This window comes from Panthera uncia (genome assembly GCF_023721935.1).
Source record: "Panthera uncia isolate 11264 chromosome B3 unlocalized genomic scaffold, Puncia_PCG_1.0 HiC_scaffold_1, whole genome shotgun sequence".
NCBI lineage: Eukaryota > Metazoa > Chordata > Mammalia > Carnivora > Felidae > Panthera > Panthera uncia.
In genome coordinates this window covers 106,661,138-106,684,380 of record NW_026057582.1, presented here as the reverse complement: position 1 = coordinate 106,684,380, position 23,243 = coordinate 106,661,138, and the positions used below count along the sequence as shown (strand labels likewise).

The 23,243-nt window shown below is 38.5% G+C and overlaps 1 protein-coding gene and 1 long non-coding RNA gene across 3 annotated transcripts in view; one reads left to right on the top strand and one right to left on the bottom strand.

Moving 5' to 3' along the window:
• Positions 1-5,782, top strand: part of LOC125908915 (uncharacterized) — a 49,228-nt gene extending 43,446 nt beyond the window's left edge. For both annotated transcript variants that reach the window (XR_007453476.1, XR_007453472.1), the window contains exon 6: positions 5,162-5,782. This is a non-coding gene — a long non-coding RNA (uncharacterized LOC125908915). The remainder of the gene's footprint in view (positions 1-5,161) is intronic.
• CB3H15orf61 (chromosome B3 C15orf61 homolog) lies at positions 2,712-7,702 on the bottom strand. Its single transcript, XM_049611832.1, has 2 exons — positions 7,314-7,702; positions 2,712-2,941 (listed from the first exon to the last, which is right to left on the bottom strand). Exons 1-2 carry the CDS (start codon positions 7,657-7,659, stop codon positions 2,814-2,816), a joined length of 474 nt encoding a protein of 157 aa, XP_049467789.1. The 5' UTR covers positions 7,660-7,702; the 3' UTR covers positions 2,712-2,813.
• Between the last annotated feature and the right edge of the window lie 15,541 nt (positions 7,703-23,243).

The following is a 23,243-nucleotide window of genomic DNA, read 5'->3' as shown; positions in this document are numbered from 1 at the left end:
TTACATTAGCAACCTCTTTCATGCCCCCAATTCTTACTGCATCTTTACAGTAGTTCACAGCTTATGCAGGAACTAAACATTCTGACTGGAAATTTCTTCCAATACTTGCTAATTGATTTGCACAGAAATAACAATGGGAGATTTAAGAAATTTTATACCAAAAACACATCTTCGTTAAAAAATAGTTTTGCTTGATTTTTGAGACAAAATCCCATCAAGGAAGTTAAGTATTGGCAGAAAAGCTGTTTTTGGTTGTTTCATCAACTAAGAATATTCCTAATATCCCAAAGGGCAGCAGGGTCAGCTCAGAACCCTGCTTGCAACCTCAGGTGTAATCAGCATGTGCACACCCATAAAATGCCTTCAATGTGTCCCCTTTCTTCCTCTCACCTTATTTTTAAATCCTTTGATTAATGAAGTCTTTTACATACATACAAATAGATATGGAACAGAAGAATGAGGATTACAAAAACAGCCTTTACTGAAATAAAACTGGCATTTGCTTACGAGCATATTTATGATACATTTTAAAGTAGAAAGCCTTCTTGTTTTGGTCTTCTCAGATTACAGGTGGAAAAAACTTAAGACACAAAGGAGTAGAGTTATTAGCTTGAGGTCAAAAAGTAATACAGCACTGATACTAAAAATAGAATCAATTTCCTGACTTCCAGCATTTATACTTTATCCCTTTAAGGCCACAGTGCTTCCACGTATTTTCCACTTTAAAGGAAAAACCATTACTGTTCAATGGGGAGCATTTTTAGACTAAAAGGTTCACTATAAGACTTAATAAATCCAGTGAATGATATTTTAATATTTGAACCATGCCCTTAGCCATCGTTGAGTTCATCCTTCACTATGATCAACTCCATGAGAGCAAGAGGTCTATTGATTTTCATGTAATACAAGAAAATATTACATTTGCTTAATTGTTACACAGTGAGCACATGAGACAAGAAATCAAGGCTCTATTTAATGCTGCAAGCAGCAGAGAATTACAGAGATCAATAGGGTAGTTTGTCAAAGATCTTCTCCAAGGAGACTTACCTATCACCATATGGACAAGAAGTCACACTGACTGTAGCTATTGAAAAACAGGTAAGCAGAGTCAGCAGTACAAATTATCAGAAATCAAACAGGCCAGTGTGAGAAGAAGTGCAACTCTACTGAAAAGCTGTATTTATAGTCTGGTAATTAAAAACCATTTTATCAGCCTTGTGCTGGGACCAAACCTTTACAGCAAGTATTGACAAGACCAGCAGCAGTGAATGAGCAGTATTTGACTTAAAACTTATGAGCTATAGTTATTTAACTTTGCCCATTACAGGGGAAATCCGTTCTAGCCTTCCTTGCAAAATGCTAATAGTCAGTTTTATTATTAATGAAGTCTAATGTAACACTATCTTCTTCGTGTAAGCTATTCATTTAACTAGTGTCAAGTATATTCTTCTCGACTAAATATATGGGCATAAGTACTTCTTTGATTAAAGTGTTATTTAGAATTGCTTTTAGACAAGTGAATGCTACATGTATTTCAAGAACAGCTCGCTCTCTGTAGCTCATTTAAAATAACCACCTTGAACGAAGTCAGTTTGTATTACTTCATTCTGGTATTTTCACTTCAAGTCACTTCCAGTCACTTTCTCTACTGATTTGCCAGAAGTAAGCACCCAGTTGTTGGTTAGATTGTATTGTATAGAATATTTTGCTACAAAAATGTGTAAACTTGCAGAGTATCAGCAACACATTAACATAAAATGATATATAATGTATGTTTGTAATTATGGGAGAGATCATAAATCTTAAACACCCATTGGTTTAGAAATTAAATAGTTCTACTTAGTTCTCCCTAAATTACTCCAAATTTCTGAAATTTACCATTCGTCTGGGTATTTTGTAACTACCCCCAAGGATAAATTTTTTTAAATGACTTTGCTTTCAAAAACGCAATTAACTTAATAAAATCTTAACACAAAACTGCCATCAGGTCTTTAAAATTTCAGCCCATTTCCCATCACCAATAAGTGTATGGATATGTACCATTTCAGCTAATTGCTTTTGTAAACAGTCACCAAATTTATTCTTCTGGGTCTTTGTAGATCTTAATTGTTCTTACAGCTTTATCAGTGTGCTATTTTAACTTTTAATAAGTCTTAATTTCATTCATCTTGCTACATTTACATTAACCAGAGTCATTATTTTTTTTTTCAAAGTAGTATGGTATTGGAGGTTTAGACGATAAGAAATTTCAACATTACACCTGAACCTCTCATCCAGGTAAATGGCACAAGGGCTTTAAAACATTCCCATTTAAAATCCTGCCAGCCGAAGAGTTTAGATTTCAGATTGCAATTAGAATTCATCAGTTTTGGATTTGCCAATGGTATTATCTCCACCTTTATCCTAAACTCCCCTTCTTCTTTTTCCAGTGTCATATAAAAGGTTTTCCCCTGTCCTTCCTTGTATGGGTGTCTCTATTTTCTCTTCAAAGAGTTGATTTAAATTGTTAATACCTAACTATAGAATATATATAGGTTGTAATCATTTTTTATCTGTAATTTAACCTAATTCTAGGGGAAAAAATGGTGTATGCCTCATGCATTTGTAGTTCCCATTGGCTAAACTGAGTATGTAATATATAACCATGTATGAAAAGCTTTGCCTCTTGAGGGCAATGATTCATCTTAAAGAATCAGACACCACAGAAAGAAAAAGGTGTTTGCAAAAGTTTTATTTTAAAGGGTCAAAAATAAATATTGTACATACACACAAGAGAAAATCCACCGATATTTATGTTCTCCAAGGCTCACCCTTCAGTACATGGCACCTTCATCTTCTTTATTTAGAAAATAAACTGTTATTGGTCCATAACTGGTATGCACAGTCTCTGTGACTCTAGCAAATAACCAGGAGCCAAGTCCATACAATAAAGTTGGAATACCTAGAAAACAAATGATATGTTTTTATGAACATCAATACTTATTAATCACGCATCAATATATTTGTCATGGTGCAAATCACAAAGCACTCTTCAGCAATGTCAACAAATTATAAAGTTATAAAAATATAGACATGAGTGAAGATGGACTCATTATCTAAGAGCTCAATTTCATCTGTTTGTGGAACTATGTGAGCCTAGAGATCTTTAAAACTATAGATAAAGCTGGTTTAAACTTTAATTCAAAGCACTTTATAAGCACTAATTCATTACTTCCAAGTAATTATGAAGTAATTTTATATTCTTTTTGCAAATAAACAGAATATTCATTCATTTCGTTGTAGATGCTCCTGATTATTGGCCTTGAGCTTAAATTACTAGGTCAACTTTACTGTGCGTTAAGTTAAACAGCAACACTGATGGTTAAAGTAATTTTTTGTACAACTTAAAAGAAACTGGGTCAAAGAGCTGTCTTGAAAACCTAAGGCAAAACGTAACTCAAGGAAGATTTTAGTATAACAGCCATGAGAAATACTCCCATTAGTATTTTTACAGCTGATTTGAAAACAACCTTGTTTCAACCTATTTGGAATAGGTATTCAGTAGATTCCAACAACATGTTTCTTCTTTGGAGTATTTCCATTTGATAAGATCTTGCTGTTATATTTGAGACTAGCTGCCATTTGTGATTCATGGAACTAAGCCTACTAACCAGAGATAATGGATTAAGCACTAATGCAAATGAAACTATAGTGGACACAAAACAAACTTTCACAGTTCCTATCTTTTTTAAGGCACTTATTTAAATTCAATGACTACTGACATATTAAAAACATGTATAAAACCAACAGGCATATGAATCAATAGCAAATATTGTATGCTCGACACAGTGGTAATTTTATTGTTACCGTGTAGGAGTTGGACATAAAAAGACAATTTAAAAGACAAGCTGTCCATTTGGAAAATCCCTCTTTCCAGCTAATAGGGAAACCACATGCTCAGCACTAATCATATTGCTAAATTTTTTCTTATTTTTCTGCAAGAATATATCTGCCGTTATGCTCTTTTTGAGTGAGTGCACTGGACTACTTTGTGCTTATTCCCTGAAGCTGCATTCCAACCACTGTGATGCCAGAGACTAATCAGGAGAAGCGTCACTATCCGGCAATGAGAACAGGAAAAAAAATGCCCATTCAGTCTGGCACCTCTCTATTTTTAGGAATATACTGGGTCATAGTTTGTCACTATCACAGGGTTCCCTGGAATGCCCATGAAATCTTTGACTGCTTTCTTTGCCTTGGTAATACCCAAAAGAATCTCTAAATGCTTCAAGGGAATGTCACAAAAAAGCCACAAAAACTAGCATCATAAAGCTATTTATAAATAATTTTATCAGGAAAAAAAAAAGGCAAGTGGAGTGTGGTTAGGGAAGCATACAGGCAGAAATGAGTGAAGAATAGAAAGATAAGTTGAAATAAAAAATTAAATATGGCATCACAACTTTAAAGCTGAAAATCAATGGGGTAAGAAAAAAACAGGTTCTAGGAACAAGTATTAATTTTTAAAATATACTGACAGTAAATTATATATAAGATATGCCTTTTAAACCAACGCTAAGGACATAAATTTAAGGGGTGGCTGGTGAAACTGAAATCTTGTTTGATCGTACTTATCAGTTTCCAGTTAAAATATTGGCACGTTTTAAAAACCACACAAATCAATGGTCCATATTTTTTCAGCTAAAATGGAGAACTGATCAAAGATTACCAGTTTAATAATAACTACATTACCTCTCACTAAGAAACAGCTAGGAAACACTATCAATAATTTTGTTTGATAGGGGATAGAGTTGTGATACAGGAGTCAAAAATTCTCTATTTCTTTTTTCCTGCAGTCTATTTAATGCAGTCAGGCTAATACACCAAATGAGAAGATTTGCCACTGACATAATTAAAACATAAAAAAAAATAATTTTATGGCACATATGCTATAAAGTCTATAAAATTCTGTGAGAAATTAAATTTTTCCCAGACTGAAACATAACATCAAAATGAACATGAAAGTCAGTTCTTTGCATAATAATTCATTTTGAGTCAGCTGAACAGTAGGTAAACCACTGTCAAATTAAGCACTTAAAAAAAATTAGAACTTCTTAGCAAGTCTCCGATTACCCATTCATTCCAATGGTAAGTTGCTTTTCTTAAATCTCAATCTACTTCCCAGCAGGATACCCAGACTGATAAACCATCAGTAAAATGTCAGCTTCCACTGAAGGGAAGACAGAGGAGAAAGAGAACAAATGGTAAAAGAGAAATCTTTACTATTTACAAAATGGAAAAATGAATTACTCTGATAATTATTAATTTAGAAGGGAATAAGAGGAATAAAATCCTAAGTATTTTTATTAATAGAATATGTAGTTGATGATCCACAGGGGCAATTTGTACATCACAGAACAGGGAAGAATCTATTATCTAATTCTCTACCATAAGACAAAAATACAAAATAAACATTACCAAATTGGTGAATACACTATTCTTTAAAAAGTGCAGGAAAAAATTCCCTGTATCAGTAAAAGCCAATTTGAATTAAAGCATGCATGAGCAGAAAGTTTTCCTTTTTGTTTAACTTAAAACTCTTATTCCCACGTAGGCAGGATTTTTAGAATTTCCAGAAGACCATTACATCACTCTTCAGCCTTCTCTTCCACATAAAAAAAGAAAAAGAAAAACTACAACTGTTGTTTCTTTCCTCAAAAGGTTTCACTTCTCTGTGTGAGACTGTTCTGTGTATCCTAATTTTCTTTGGATTTCTTTGTACCTATATGCAAAAGAAAGCTCCAAACCGTTCAGGTGTTCTTAAGGTGTTAAATTTTAAATGAAAACTTTCTTTCAAAGGCATTTGGCTCATGGTTTACCTATAATCCACCAATTATACTTTTCCTAACCTGTAACTCTTACCAGTTGGGAAGAATGATGGCTTCTGATTCTGAAAATGCTAAAATAAACCTCATCTTGAATCTAGTCATCACTCCAATTTTTCCAAATAATTTTGAATTGAATCTTCTAAGTGTGCTCACCCTTCAACTTTGAATCAACCTCAAAATTAGTGGGCATGCTCTATATAGTCCATCAGCCAAACAAACAAACTTTTAAAGGTATACACATTGCTAAATAATCTTCTCCTTGGTGGAGTGAACCCAGGACAGTCCCAGTAGACCAATGGCTCAAAAATCCCACGAGAGACATATGTGTTATTATAAGCAAAAGTACATAAATACCATGTTTAAATTTAACGAGCTATTAGATACACAGGGGTTTAGCTTTAATTCTGGTTTTAAAAATTCTGGTTTTAAAAAACTGGTTGGGTAACATGGTTCAGCTACCAGGTCCAGATTTTCAATTACTAAAATCTGGATTAATATGATATTACCTATTAATAGGTACAAAACATCTTGAGGCCTCTCTATTTTTCACTGACCTAGAAAAGATACACCCATGTCAATGTTCATGCCTCTTCTGTCAGTAGCCAAAAGAAAATAAACATCCAGCAAGAGTAAATACTTTCAGAATTAGAATATTCCCATGAAAATACAGAAATATTAAAGACGTACCATCTTTTAAATATCTTTTAGGCCTAGCACCTGAGGAAGCTGATATGACTGGTGAAAACCGTTAGTGCTTTCTGTAGAACGCACTTGGTAGGATTTCACACAGAGAAAATCAAACTTAGAAAGTAGTTGCAGTTTTTATAATAATGAATGCACTCAAGAGAATGATGGTCATGAACGAATCCTGCCATGCAATAAGGCATTTCTCAATTTCAGAGCCACTTTCCAATGTGGACGTTTCCTTACACCCTCTTTCTGACTGCCCAATATAAGTATCCTCCCGGCCAAGAGCTGCAGCAGGTGTGGACAGAATGAACGCCTCCTCCCCATCAGTGACGCAGTGTGATCCCTAGACACAGGCCTCGGCTAAAGCCCCGCTTTCCGGGGAAAGGTTCAATAGCAACTACTGCAATAGCAACTACTGAGCCCCGACAAGCACCTACTGGGGAGTAGGGGCCGGGGGCTGGGGGAGGGGGGCGGGGAGGTAGGAATACAAAAGCCCAGGGCCAAGGCCAGTCCTAGAAGGCTGCTGAGTGGGTGAGACGCGGAGGCAGGGTCCGGGAAACCCAACAGCGCGGGGCGAACCAAACGTGCCGAAAGCGTGCTCCCGGGAGAGCCTGCGCTGGGCCGAGGCAGGGTTCCCCGGCGCTGACGTGGCCTGACCTTGGGCCGGGGTCTCGACCTCTGAGCGATGTTTGTCAGCGTGCTTTGCAAACAGTGATCCCATTGTCAGCGGGGCGTGTTTCACCGACCCGGGCCACTCACCCAGGTTGACGACCTTGAGCGCCGTGAAGAACCGGTCCTGCCCGGCCAGGTCCTGCCAGGGGGCCTTGGAGCAGTGGTACTTGATGAAAGGGAAGCAGCCGGTACGCAGGACGTGGTAGTTGGCGCCCTGCACCGGCCAGTTGAAGTGCGAGAGGCCGAACTGGTCGTTGCGGACAGCGCTGTAGGGCACGCAGAAGGAGGTCCAGTGCGGCAGGCGCCGCTGTAGCAGGTGTCGCGTCAGCACCTCGGAGGCGCGGGGCTTCGGGCGGGAGGCGGCGCCCGAGGCCCAGGGCCGGCACAGCAGCAGCCGGAGCGCAGCCTCGTGGGCCCTCCGCAGGGGTTCCATGGCCGGACTCGCCCGCGTCCCCGCCCCCGCCCCTCTGCCTCCGTGGGGCGCGCGCCGCTGGGGGCGGAGCCGTCAGAGCGGGCGCGCGCCCGCGCCCCGGGGCGAGCGGCGGGGACGCCCAGTGGGCGCCGCGCGAGTGCACGAGAGCCCCCCCGGGGCGCGGTGGCGCGTGCGCACGAAGGTCTTGCGGCCTCCCGCGGAAGGAGCGGAGGGTGCTTGAGGGGCGGGCCCAGTGACCGGCGCTGGGAGTAAGGGTCAGCGACGCAGAGGAGGTAATTAAGTCGTCACGTGTGACCTCATGTAGTTAACAACCCTGGGGCCCCGGGGGGGGGGGGGACTGGGGGGGGCTTATCGGTAGGGGTGTGAGGAAATTTAAGGCTTAAAACAAATAACCACCCTAGTGAGTGGCAGAACTGACACCCAGATCTCTCTTCCAAGCTTTGGGCTCAAGTGAGATTCTTAGATGGCGTTGTCGAGGAGATGTTTGAGAAGGTGACCTCGAGTTAAAGGCCAAAAGCCCCCAGATTTGCACTGGCTGGTGAAGTCGGGAAGCACTTTTATGTTTAGGTCTTCGCTGTCATGTTCACTGTTATTTCGCATATTTCAAAATAAAAAGTTTATTTTTAAAAACGTCCCACATCTCTCTGTGCATTGTCCAGATGCGCCCCCCCCCCCACACTCCTTCCCAACTAAAGCTTGGTGACTGCCAAACCAGCCTTTTAGTTATAAACCCTTATAATCCTCAGCCACCCATTATCAATCTATTACTTTAGGAAAACCTTTTCTCAAACTCCCCAGCCACTTGAGGTATTATAAACACCTGCTTAAAAAAAAATTTTTTTTTAAGTTCATTTATTTTGGCGGAGACAGAGACAGCGTGGGTGAGGGAAAGGCAGAGAGAGGGAGAGAGAGAATCCCGAGCAGGCTCCATGCTGCCAGTGGGAGCCTAAAGGGAGGGCCTGAACCCCAGAGACCGGGAGATCATGACCTGAGCTGAAACCAAGAGTGGTAGGCTTAACCGGCTGAGCCACCCAGGCGCTCCATGAACACGTGCTTCTAAAGACACATTTCTTCCAGTTTGTCCTAAACTCACCTTTTTTGGAGAAACCAAACATAAAGAAGATGATGTGTCTGGAAAGCATTGGATGTAGAAAAGAATCATGTATAAGCACTATATGACCACTATTGGGATGTACGATAGTGTGGCTAGTTTTTACTTTTTCCGGTTTTTTAACAGTTTTTTTTAATGTTTTATTTATTTTTGACAGAGACAGAGACAGAGTGGGAGCAGGGGGAGGGGCAGACAGAGAGGGAGACACAGAATCCAAAAGCAGCTCCAGACTCCGATCCAGCAGCACAGAGCCTGATGCCGGGCTCCAACTCACAAACTGTGAGATCATGACCCGAGCAGAAGTTGGACGCTCAACCAACTGAGCCACCCAGGCACCCCACCATTTTCCAGCTTTTACTGATTTGTTCAGCAAACATTGGGCACCTGCTACCATGTGCCAAATTTTGAGGGGCCTTGTAGTCCTGCAAATAATTTGAACTTTACCTTATAGGATTCCCTATTAGATAAAAGTTTTTTAAAAAGATATTAGGTGGATGCTTTGGATTACATGTCTCCCTTTCTCTCTGCCCCTCCACCACTCATGCTTTCTCTCTCTCTCTCTTTAAAAAATAAATAAACAATGGGGCACCTGGGTGGCTCAGTGGGTTGAGGGACCGACTTCAGCTCAGGTCATGATCTCACGGTTTGTGAGTTCGAGCCCCGCATCGGGCTCTGTGCTGACAGCTCAGAGCCTGGAGCCTGCTTCTGATTCTGTGTCCCCCTCTCTCTCTCTGCCCCTCCCCCACTCATGCTCTGAAATAAATAAACATTAAATAATAAACATTAAACATTTCTGTCTCAGAAATAAACATTAAAAAATAAACATTAAAAAAAATTTTTAAAGATTTTAGGTGGAGGCATGATGTGATTAGATTTGCAACAGAAATGGCTAAGGGAGGCTAAGTCAAGTCAGGGAGATGATATTCAGTATTGTGATTTTCAAATTAAATTTTAAAAAGTATTGGAGTCTTTTTCAAACAAAATCTGTCACAGAACCCCAACATAGAAAGTAGATGAAAACTTGTGTTTCATTATTAAACATTTAGAAGTTCAAATTTTTTTTTCAACTTTTTTTTTTTGGGGGGGGGGGGGACAGAGAGAGACATAGCATGAACGGAGGAGGGGCAGAGAGAGAGGGAGACACAGAATCGGAAACAGGCTCCAGGCTCCGAGCCATCAGCCCAGAGCCTGACGCGGGGCTCGAACTCACGGACCGCGAGATAGTGACCTGGCTGAGGTCGGACGCTTGGCTAACCGACTGCGCCACCCAGGCGCCCCAGAAGTTCAAATTTTTAACATTAACTTTATAGGTAAATTTTTAAAAATGAGACTGGTTTGTTGTCTTGGGGTTTTTTGTTTGTTTTGTTTTTAGCAGACAAGGAATTTATAGGAAGGAAATTGGGTAGCTAAAGTAATAAATAGGAAGTGTGAAGAACCAAGCTCAGAAAATGGGAAGGAACCAAGGGAGTCTGTGGATGGCAAAAACCAAGGGAAACTAGTCCCTAGTTTTTCAGTCTGCCACTGAAGCCATGACTCTGCTGTTTTATGCTCAAAAATTTTTGAAGTTGGGGGTTGTGGACAACAGTAGCAGTTAGGACAACGACAGGCAGCTTCAGGACAGTTTATTTCTTATTCTTCTGTTTTGGTTGTACACTATTAAGAGTATTCTGATCCCTCCAGAAAAGTAAATAGAAATTAGAGAGGTTTTTTTTTTTTTTAATTTTTTTTAATGTTTTATTTTATTTTTGAGAGACAGAGAGAGAAATTAGAGAGGTTTTAAAATGACTTACCTTGAAATCTTGGACATGTGCTTCAGTTACAAAGATGGCAGGAGGAAATTAATTTTGAGATCTACACTAAGATGACTTAACCTCAAATTAATTAATGTGTGGGTGGTTTGCAATATGTTAGATTTGGGCATTGTATCTCTTGGCAGTATAAAAATCTATTTAAAAAATGAAATTTGAATCAAACATTTGTGGAACCTGAAGTATGTCTGAGAAATTCTAGGTTTCGTGGCATATATAAAGTAAAAACCACTGATAAAGAGAACCACATATTTAGATTAGGTTCACTGTATCCTCCCATTAGGGCTTGAGAAAAGGGCTAGGGAACTGAAATATTTCTACTGGAAGGCGCCCTCTTGGAAAAACCTCATCAGTGATGAGGGTTTCCTTAATTCAAGGTTCCGTGACTATCTCTCTCTCTTCTACCCTACGGTAGGAAATTACTCCAAAGAAACCAGATAGATGGTGTATCACGCTAAGGTATTCAAGGGTGTTTGAATGGAATATTATCTTAACCTAAAGATACAGAGCTGGAAGACATGACTTCTAGCTATCTCTTCTGACTTTTAAGATTACACGGTACTGGTTCCATAATTGAAATAGATAATTTCTCAAGAAATCCACAACTCAGATCAGTTCCAAATTTTTTTTTAAAGGTTTTATTATTTTAAGTAATCTTCGTAGCCAACGTGGGGCTCAAGCTCACGATCCTGAGATCAAGAGTCACTCCACCAACTGAGCCAGCCAGGTGCCCTTAGTTCCAGTTCTTAATGACCATGAAACAAAGGGGCTTAGAAGTTGGCACTCAAAAACGTAAGTCAATGCTTAAAAAACATTGTGTCCAATAATTAAGAATTAATGCAGTAAACACATAAATATTTTGTTTTACACAAAACATGGAGAAATTGCAAACCCCTGAGAAGGAACCCCTTAAAAATACCTATGAAGATTGATGCTGTGCACAGAATTTAGCATGTGCATGGATATGATGTTACTTCTAGAAAGAAGGGATTTAGCCTTCTTGTTTTTGCTTTAAAGGCACCTAGGATGCTACAGTTGTTCAGAACATGTTAAAAATTGGTTCTTCAAAATTAATAAATTGTAATATATTAAAATTAAGAATTCTGTTCATTGAAAGGCACAATATTACTAAGAGAGTCAAAAAGTAATCCATAGAGTGGGAGAAGTATTTGCAATACATCTATCAGACAAAGCATTTGGTATCTAGAACAAATCACTAAAAAAAGACAATCCAATAGAAAAGTGAACAAAATATTTGAATGCATTCTTCACAAAGGAGAATATCCAGATGGGAAAAAGTGCTTAATTTCAGTAATCATCCAAAAAATGAAAATTAAAACCACATTGCAATACCATTACCCACCTACCAAAGTAGCTGAAGTAGGTAAGTAGAAAAGTACTAAATGTTGATGAGGCTATGCAACAATTAGAGCATTTATACACGGTTGGCAACCAATCTGACAAATTTCTTGGCAGTATGTATTACAGCTGCATATGTAACATTGTATGCAATGTTATGACCCAGCCAGGCCATCTTGGATATATTTTGTATATATATTTGTCATATACATGACAAAATACCACAGACTGGGTGCCTAAACAACAGAAATTTGTTTTTCACAGTTCTGGAGACTGGGAAATCCATGATCAGGGTGCTGGCGGATTGGGTTCTTCTTGGAGAGAGTTCCCGTCCTGGCTTATAGCTCCTTCTTACTATATCCTCCCATAGCATAGAGAGCTAGTTCTTCTGTCTGCCTCTTTCTCTTCTGATAAGAGCACCAGCCCTATCAGACGAGGGTCCTACACTTAAGACCTCGTGTAACTTTCATCACTTCCTGAGGGACCCTATCTCCAGATAGTGTCACATTAGGTATTAGGGCTTCAACATATGAATTTCAAGGAGATGCAAACATTCGGTCCATAACAAATTATGTGCACATGTTCTCCAAAAGACAGGTAGTAGAATATTCATAGCAACACTGTTCATGTGTGCAATATTCAACCTGAAAATTACTCAAATGACTGTAAATAGTAGAGTAGATAAACGAATTGTGGCGTATTCATTTGATGGAATACTATATAGCGATGACAGTCCATTCACACATAGCATGTGTGAATCTCATGAACATAAGAGTGAAAGAAGCCAGACACTAAAGTACTTATAATATGCTTTCATTTATATGACGTATAAAAACTGGGCAGAATTCATCTTTGCTGTTAGAAGGCAGGATAGTGTTCACCCTTAGCAGGGGTGAAGGTCTAGGGGGGTGGGCAGTGAGTAGAAGGAGTATGAGGGGACTTCTTGGGTGTTGGGGTTACTCTGTTGTTTTATTTATCTCTATATTTATTCTTTTAAGACATGTTTTAGAGTAATTTTAGGTGCACAGAACAATTAAGAGGGAAGTACAGACATTTCTCCTGTATCCTCTGCCCCCCAAATGCATGGCCTCCCCCTATTATCAACATCCCCACTAGAGTGCTACATTTGTTGTGATTGATGAACATGTGATTGATCTGGATTCTAGTTAAATGAGTGTAGTCAGTTTGTGAAAATTCTTCTAACTGAACATGTATAGTATGTGCGTTTTTCTGTATATGTATTATACTTCGATAAAAAGCTTGAAAAAGATCATGAATTCTACAGGTGGTATTACATATTAACACATTCTATTGTTAGTGCTTATTAAGAAATACATATAGAGAGCATACATAGTGGACATGACCCAAACATATATAGACCTCATATATATATGTGACCTCATACATATATAGAATATTTATTCTTATGTTGTTTTTACAACCTTGCTGTGAGATTATGATTTACTTATATTTTTCTAACGTTGTGATTTAAAAGGAAGTAGGATAGGCATGCAGATTTTAATTCACTGCTATTCTTAGGGCAGAGAGAATTATAGGCAAGACACTGGGGATATATGTCAGCCAGTTGGTAAAAGATAAAGGAATTATGAAAAAGAGATATAAATGTTCACATTTAGGAGTTCATTTACAAACTCCAGTTTGAGGCTTGAGGACTTTTGGTTCAAGGAAAGAAGGACTAGGGAGATGATGCTGCCCTGATTCGTATTCCAGCATGCCTTGGAACTTAAAAACAGATACCCCCAAAGAGCCACTGACCCCGCTCTCCTAGGAACCCAAAATCTGCTTAATGGCTCAGCCCTCCAAGCCAAGCTCAGCACCAGAGGAGGTGGTGTGAGTTACCCCTACAGCTGGATGAATACTTATTAATTCTCCCCACTCCCATTAGTGGCAAACTTTGCTTGCTGCTCCATTCCTGTATCTTTTTTTTTTTTTTTTTCATTCCTGTATCCTTGTGTCTGCCCTGGCAAGGACAGTATACATTGGCTTTATGCAAAATTATCCTCATGGAAGTACTGAGTTATAGCAGAAGTCATTCGGAAAGGAAAAAACTGTGTATTCTTACCTAGATCTTGAGTCCTGTGGAACTGATTGATGTTCTGAAAGCCTCCAAGGAGTTGGCTGGCAGCTAGGACTGCTGTTACAAAGAGTGGCAGGAAGCATTACTCTGGTAGAACATGTTACTGTGAACACAGAGGGTACAAAGATGTCATCTAAACTGCATGTTTTGTCTAAAGTACTCTCAAGCTCTACCCCCACTGGAAACTTCCTAAAACCAGGGACTTAATGCCTATTTTGTTAACCTTTTTGATTCTAGCACCTAGGACAGTAACTTGGCATATGGTTGGTACTCTACTTCTTGAGAAAATGACCAAAAAAAAAAAAAAGTGAGTAAAGTGAATATAATTAGTGTATGGAGAAAATAATTATCATATGTAGGGTCAGTGGTTTGAATTTAATTAAAGTTTTAATTTTGGTAGAGAAATTAAACTATAGAGTAGGTAAGAAACTTACCCAAGATCATACATCAGAATCAAGTATCAAAATTCTGACCTTCCAACACTCTGTGAGCTTTTCATTAGAAAAACATTTCTATTTCCTTCTCCTGCTGTCGATGCCAGAATCCGGTGGCAAGGAGACATATTGGTGACTTTTCGAAACCAGATAGCGATTTATGCTAATAGATAACACAATCCATTTTATGGGCATGTTTCTAATATTACAAATCCTATGTAGTCAGTGTTTGGGGAAGCATTTGAAAACATGGCCAAATACATTTACCTTGTCATATGGGTCATAGTTATGTTCCCAGCTTTGTAAAGTGAGCTTTGTTTTACAAACAGATACAGGCATGAAAGCATATGACATTTTTGTAGCACAAATTGCATTTTCATACTGAATTCCAAAGATGTTGTGGCTTTACTGCTGATCTTCAATCCACAGTGGCTTTTAGCACGTTAGCTGTAAGTCTTTATGCCCCCTCCCCAGTCTCACTGTCAAGTAGTTAATGATCTATAAACAAATACTGAGATGCCCTAAGGGGGCTTTCCATTTAAAGGGGCCTTGAATCATTTGATAATAGAAATACAGTAGTCCACCCACTGATTTATGATTTGTCAGTTTAGATTTCAAAGTGATGTTCTGCTGGTATTTCAGATGGGATAAGTTTTTAATTTTCTGTACAATTACATTAAATGTTAGTCCAATAAAACTTTCTTTTTTTTTTATAATTAAAATTTTAAGTTTATTTATTTTGAGAGAGAGAAAGAGTATGAGCAAGGGAGGGGAAGAGAGAGAGGGAGAGAGAGAATTCAAAGCAGGGTCCGCACTGTCTGTACAGGGTCTGATGCGGGGCTCAAACCCACAAACTGTGAGATTATGACCTGAGCCAAAATCAAGTCTGAAGCTTAACCGACTGAGCCACCCAGGTGCCCCAATCCAAGAAAACTCTGAAAAAGTGGCCACAGAGGGTAATAATAGGAGCATAATAGTATCTACCAGTTCCTGAGTGTTTCTTCCTGCTATGTAGTTTACACCTATTGTCTCATTCTGAATGTCAGAAGTTAGAGAAGTTGAAATAGTTAATTACACTCACTGAGCGGATAGGTAATAGAGCTGGGTTTTGAAACTTCATTGGCAATACTCAAAACCTCATGTCTTGAACATAGTTAAAAAGAGTTACGTGTTGCCAGACTCAGCTATAAATGTTGCTGACACAAGTGAACATCCCTTAAATGTTGCATAATTAAGAAATAGCATTGTAGTTCTAAAATATGGCCCTGCTAGCCTAGAAGTCTATCTGTTTCAAAGGAAATTTGGGAGCCTACATAATTTAAAAAAAATGACTTTTAAAACTAGATCATTTGCAAAATTTATATAAAACAACTATTACTGTGTGTATTCAAAATACAGTTTAAAAAATCTTTAAAATTGAGATATTTTAAAATATCTTGAGAATTTTAAATTTGCTAAGAAGTTTGGGCACCATACACAAAGATCCCAACTCTAAGCTAGTTATCACGCTCTAAAAAGTGGGTTTTCCTCGGGGACCCTGAATAAAGCATATATGGAATTTTTTTGGACTGTTTTTATAACTTCTTGGTAAGTCTTAATGTTTTATTCAAATTAAAAAGTTTAGCTTTAAAAACTTTGCATCTGGCCATAATTTGGATGGGTCTGAATAATAACACTGCTATGGATAATAGGCACATTTAGTCCAAGCCACCATTTCAGTGAACCACAACGTGTGGTTCAGGTTTTTTGTTTTTTTGTCTTTTTGTTTTTTTGTTTTAATTCCTTGTTGCTATTTCTAATAAAGCAAGATGTTAAAGCTAACTACATGCTCTATTAATTATATGAAGGTGAACTTGAGTCATATTTGTTACTGAAGATGATTAATAATTACCAGTTCTGCACACGTTTCTGGTGCATTTCAGTAAATAAACAGGGTACATTGTTGGGTAGTAATTGATTAATTAGCACATTCATCCTACACAGCTCAATGGTCTAAGGATGCTGAGTTTGAGATATTGCTCATAATTATTATAAGAAACAAATCTGTTCCATTTTTCAGTTTATTCTTCTGTATGCTAAGATTTTTTTTTTTTCTAAATCGAATGCCTAATGGTTCAAAACCTTATAGGTTTTATTCAGATAAATCAACTCATGAAGAATTGCTAGTCATAATCTCAGAATCTTGTTTTTGTGTGAACTAGGGTGAAAACTTTTACAAGGCTAATGTTAACATTAGATCTTGCTGTTAAACTGGATCAAATACTGTAAATATAGGGCACTTCCCCACCATGCAGGAAATGCTCATTGAGCACCTATGCGCAACAGGGGCACTGGAATCTCATTTGCTTCCCAACCACATCAAATAAGCTCAGGATTGCAAGTGTCATCAGGTTGGCACTTCTCAGCACCAAGCAAATATACTGTGTAATCTTCAGAGAAGTATAACAGCATGTATTGTTCGCTGATTTAACTATGGAGCAATTTAGGATTTTTTTTTTCTAATTTATTGAGCCAGCATGTAGTTGAGAGATAGTGTAGTTGAGAGAGCTTTGGATGGGGAGTCAGGAGTCCTAGATTCTACTCTATCTGTATTCCTTCTTGAAGAAGCTATGTGATTCTGGGCATATCACTACTCCCGTCTTTAAGCATGGATTGCTCATCTGTAAAATGACAGGGTCAACCACGGATGATGAGATCCAGTGAGAAGCCTAGACTGCAGAGACAGATAGACCTAGGCTTGAGTCTGTACTCCCTATTACTGGTTTTATTATTTTAGGGAAATTATTTAACCTCTTTTGAGTTTTTGCTCTGTTTACTTTGTGTTTATTGTAAGGCTCAAATGAGATATGAAAATAGTTTGTACACTATAAAGTACCTGTGAATATAAGGCATTGTTAATATTATTAATAATGATCTTACCTCGCTGACCTTCACATGTATTTTGAAGAATACATTAGAGTGCCCATGCACACTCTAACAATAGGGGATTATTAACATCCTCTGTGCCATTATTAACATTGCATTGGATAAGAATTTCTGATGTGTCTGCATAATTTATCGCTAAGTGAAAAGCACAGTCTTCAAAACAGTATATCTGATATGATCCCATTAAAAAATTATACATAGGGGCGCCTGGGTGGCTCGGTCAGTTAAGCGTCCGACTTCAGCTCAGGTCACGATCTCGCACTCCGTGAGTTCGAGCCCTGCGTCGGGCTCTGGGCTGATGGCTCAGAGCCTGGAGCCTGCTTCCGATTCTGTGTCTCCCTCTCTCTCTGCCCCTCCCCCATTCATGCTCTGTCTCAAAAATAAAAAATAAAAAACCGTTAAAAAAAATTAAAAAAAAAATTATACATACAAAGTTAAAAGACTCTATATAATAGGAACTCAATATATATATGATAAGAAAACAAATGCAATATATGTATTAATCAAGCAACTCTTACTTGTGATAGGTATACTGTTCTAGGAGTTACACTCTTAGACATATAGTAAAAAATAAAATAAGTCTATTTTGTAATACCACATATTGTTAAATGCTTTGAAGAAAAAGCAAAGTAAGGGGATAGAGAGTAAGGATGGGTGCTACAGGAGGGAGGACCCCTCTGGTCTAGTGACAGTTGAGACTGAATGTAGTGAGTAAGTGAGCCCGGCCGACTTCTGGGAGAAGAGTGTGCCAGGAAGAAGGAATGGCAAATCCAGAGACCCTAGGTAGGAATAATAGCAGATAAACCCCCCAGCTTTGACAGTAATTCTCTCTGGGTGGTGAAATAATTGTTGATTCTTTTTAAAGATTTTATTTTTTATTTTATTTTATTTTTTAAGTTTATTTTTATTTATTTTGAAAGATAGAGAGCAAGCAGGGGAGACACAGAGAGAGAGAGGGAAACAGAATCCCAGGCAGGCTCTGCACTGCCAGTGGGGCTAGAACTCACTAACTGCAAGATGATGTCCCAAGCGGAAGTCAAGAGTCGAATGCCTAACCAACTGAGTCACCCAGGCGCCCTTAAGATTTTATTTTTAAGTAATCTTTACACCCAACATGGGGCTCAAACTCACAACCCCGAGATGGAGAGTCGCATGCTCCAACAACTGAGCCAGATAGCCGCCCCCACCTTCTTCAAAATAATTATTGATTTTTAAATTTCTTCCCTGAATGTTCCTGTTTTTCAAAAGTTTTTGTTTTTTTTTATTATTTATTTTTTAAGAAGCTATGTTATCATGTTTGATTTTTTAATCATGGGCATGTTTCTGTAATTAGAAAAAATTTAAAACTCTACAGGTGTACTGAAGGACAACGTAATCTTTAAAAATATTTATTTATTTATTTATTTATTTATTTGTTTATTTAGAGACAGAGAGAGAGAGAACACAGGGGAGGGACAGATTGAGAGAGAGAGAGAGAGAGAGAGAGAGAGAGAGAGAGAGAATCCCAAGCAGACACAGAGCCGGATGCAGGGCTCAAACTCAAGAACCATGAGATTGTTACCTGACCCGAAGTCAAGAGTCAGATGCTTAACTGAGCCACCCAGGTGCCCCAAAAGACAAAGTAATCTTAAAAATGTTTGTAAGTAGTTTTAAAACCCTATGTCATCTATAAGTTTTTGTATTCATGGTTTTAGTACCAAGAATCTAAGTTAGTAGAGAGAATAAAGGAAGCCAAGAGATTTCTGCTCTGGCAATGAACTTTAAAGAAGTGTTTTAGCCGTAACAATCAATGCGGGCTCCATAAAGGGATGCGGAATCACCGTAATTCCCCATCCTTTTTCTGGCTCTCCTACATGGATGGCAGAACACTTCCTGGAAAGGCTGGCCGGACCACTTACAGACATGGCCTAGGAAACAGTGTATTTTAGGTCAGTAAAATATGGGATTAAAGGTGCCAGGTAAAATTAGTTTCAGGGGTTTATGTCTCATTTATGCAGCTCACCAGGGACTGCACCTGCTATACAGAAAAATGGAGTGTTGCAAAATGTATCATCCACCTCTTTCTGAGCTTAGATACAAATTAAAGAAAATGTCAGAGACTGTACTGCAGGCTGCTCTCCAGATGTAGAAAGGAGAGCTTTGGGTTTACAGAAACAAAAATGCACATTTAAAACTTTGATTCTCATTTCTATCCCATCTATTTTCACCACAATCTTCTAGTACCAAAGGTACACATTTCAGCAGTTCAGGTATGATGCTTTCAAAATAAAATGTTTCCATTACTTTACGTGATTACCAAAACCCAAGAGAGTACGAGAAAAGTAAAAGCCCAAAGAATGAAAGACATGATCCCAGTCTAAAGGTTATATTTGGCTTGCTACTATCTTTAGTCAAAACAAGTTCTTCTGAGAGAAAACTGCATCTCAAAGAATTATCTTTTTTAATTTTTTTGGTAATGTTTATTTTTGACAGACAGAGACAGAGCATGAGCAGGGGAGGGGCAGAGAGAGAGAGACAGGGACACACAGAATCTTAAGCAGGCTCCATCCATGCTCTGAGCTGTCAGCATAGAGCCCAATGCAGGGCTTGAACTCATGAACCGCAAGATCATGACCTGAGCCGAAGTCGGACACTTAACCAACTGAGCCACCCAGGTGCCCCATGCATCTCAAGGAATTATCTTAAAATTATAAAATATTTTGTAACTTTTTAAAATCACAGCCATTTTGGATAGTAGATAAGGGAACTTAAGAGGCTATACAAAGTTACAAAATATTATCATCCATGATTTACAATGAGTGGAAGAATAAAGCTAAAAGAAGTCACTTCCTTGTGTGGCATATATGGTTTTAACCTTTTTGGTACTTTGATGATGGTTGGGGTAGAATCATAAATCATTAGAGCTGGCAGGAAGCTTAAATATCAGTTCCATTTTCTTATTTTACGTACCAGAAAACTGAGGACTGGAGAGAAGTTACTTGCCCATAAAGGAAAGAGCTGGAACTAAAACCCATCAAGACCTTTAAATCTAAAGCAAATGTTGTGTGCACACACGTGTGTGTGCTTGTGTATATTCTATGACCATTTAGAAAAACTAAAAATGTCACCTAATCATTATGTGTCCCTCTACATATTTGCCAGTGAACAGAAGCATTTGCCCTACGTGCATCTCTGTTTGCACGAGCAGATACAGCACTGAAGTCATGGTCTGGTGTGAATTCTAGAATATTCAGACTAAGAGTATTAAGCTTAGAATAAAACTTTCAATCTTTGATGCTAGGGAAACTGATGACAGCTTTGGGAGCTTGAACAGCAGGGTGGTTGTGACATTTCCACTCCATGTCCCTAAGTTCATTATCACTTTTTTTTTCTTTTAATTTAAGAGAGAGTAAGCGAGCAGGGAAGAGGGAGGGAGAGACAATCCTAAGCAGGCTCCATGCTCAGCTCGGAGCCCAATGTGAGGCTCTATCTCTTAACACTGGGATCATAACCTGAGCTAAAATCAAGAGTCAGAGGCTCAACTGACTGAACCACCTAGGCACCCCTCCCTCATTATCACTTTTGATAATAGAACTTCTAGTGAAGACTTTCATATATTTTTCTTTACCAGACTCCCCAAAATTAGATTTCTGTTTCATTTGCTGCATTAATTGAAAACAGGTTCATTGTGAAATAGAAAGAAGAAAACTCTACCATTAAGAAGTAACTGCTGTTCACGATGAGAAACCACCCCACACCTGTCAGAATGGCTAAAATTAACAATACAGGAAACAACAGATGTTGGCAATGGTGCGGAGAAAGGGGAACCTTCTTACACTGTTGGTGGGAATTCAAACTGGTGCAGCCACTCTGGAGAACAGTATGGAGGTTCCTCAAAAAGTTAAAAATAGAACTACCCTCCGATCCAGGAATTGCATTACTAGGTATTTACCCAAAGGATACAAAAATACAGATTTGGGGGTGCCTGGGTAGCTCAGTTGGTTGAGCGTCCGGCTTTGGCTCAAGTCATGATATTGCCGTTCCCAAGTTTGAGCCCCATATCAGGGTCTGTACTGACAGCTCAGAGCCTGGAGTCTGATTCGGATTCTGTGTCTCCCTCTCCCTGCGCCTCCCCCACTCATATTCTGTTTCTCTCTCTCTCAAAAATAAAACATTTGAAAAAAAATTTAATAAAAAAATACAGATTTGAAGGGGTACATGCACCTTGATGTTTATAACAGCATTATCAACAATAGCCAAACTATGGAAAGAGCCCAAATGTCCACTGATTGGTGAATGGATAAAGAAGAAACAGTGTATGTATACAATGGAATATTACTCAGCCATCAAAAGAATGAAATCTTGCCATTTGCGACAACATGAATGTAGCTAGAGTGTATTATGTTAAGTGAAATAAGTCAGAGAAAGACAAATACCTTGTGATTTCACTCGTATGTGCAATTCAAGAAACAAAACAGGTGAACATATGGGAATAAAAAAAAGGAGACGGAGGCAAACCATAAGAGACTCTTAACTATAGAGAGCAAACTGAGGGTTGATGGAGGGAGGTGGGTGGGGGATGGGCCAAGTGGGTGATGGGTACTAAGGAGGACACTTGTGATGAGCACTGGGTGCTGTATATAAGTGATGAATCAGTAAATTCTACTTCTGAAGCCAATATTACACTATATGTTAACAAACCACAATTTAAAAATTTGAAAAAAAAAAAGAAGTAACCACTGTTAACATTGGGCGGGGGGTGGGGGACTTCCTTAGAGTCATGAGTGTGCATGTGTATTCACATGTACACATTTTTAAAAAGTTATAACTGGAGTCCTAGCCTTGATGCTGTTTAAAAATATGCTTCTTAATAATTAAATGTCATTTGGCTCATTTGGTGGGGCATCTGACTCTTCATTTTGGCTTGGGTCGTGATCTCATGGTGGTGAAATCGGGCCCTGTGTTGGGCTCTGTGCTGGGTTGTGGAGCCTGCTTGAGGTTCTCTTTCTCCCTCTCCTTCTGCCCCTCCCTCGCTCGCTCGCACCTGCGCTCTCTCAAAAAAAGAATAATTAAAGATTATTGCATTCTCTTATGTTCTCCTAATCCATGATTTTTTTAAAAAACTGCTTTTTGAGGTATAATTGACATTCAAGCAGTGCACATATATTTAAGGTGTACAGTTTAGTAAGCTTGACATATGTATACATCCAAGAGACAGTTTTCACAATCAACATAGTGAAACTATGTTTCTGTTAGTGAAACTACTAACAGAGTTCCTTCTGTTCCTTTGCAATCTTTCTATTCCTCCCCACCACCTGCCCCCCAGCTTCCCACTTCTAGGCAATTATTTAGAATGTTATGTAAATGGTATGTACTCTTTTTTGTCTGGATTTTTTCCATTCAGCACGATTATATTAAGATTCGTTCATGTCTTTGATTTTATCAATAACTTGTTCCTTTTCATTGCTGAGTATTCTGCTGTAAGGATGTCCCATAATTTATGCATCTACATGTTGATGGACATTTAGGTTGTTTCCAGTTTTTTGGGCTATTAGAAATAAAATTGCTATGAAGATTCATGTACAAGTCTTTGTATGAACATACACTTTTCCTCTTGAATAAATAAGTGATTAGGAGTGGAATGGCTAGGTCATACAGTACTTATAGTAACCTATGATTTTTTAAATGGCTGTACAGAGGTCCCTTATATAGCTATTACATAATTTTAAGATAATACCTTATTGTTGAATGTTTAGACCTTTCTAATTTTTCACTATTGCAAATGAATTTAATTTTTTGGCTTAGAAACATGGCTATAGATACTCAACATAAAAATTGGGGCACCTGGATGGCTCAGTGGGTTATGTGTC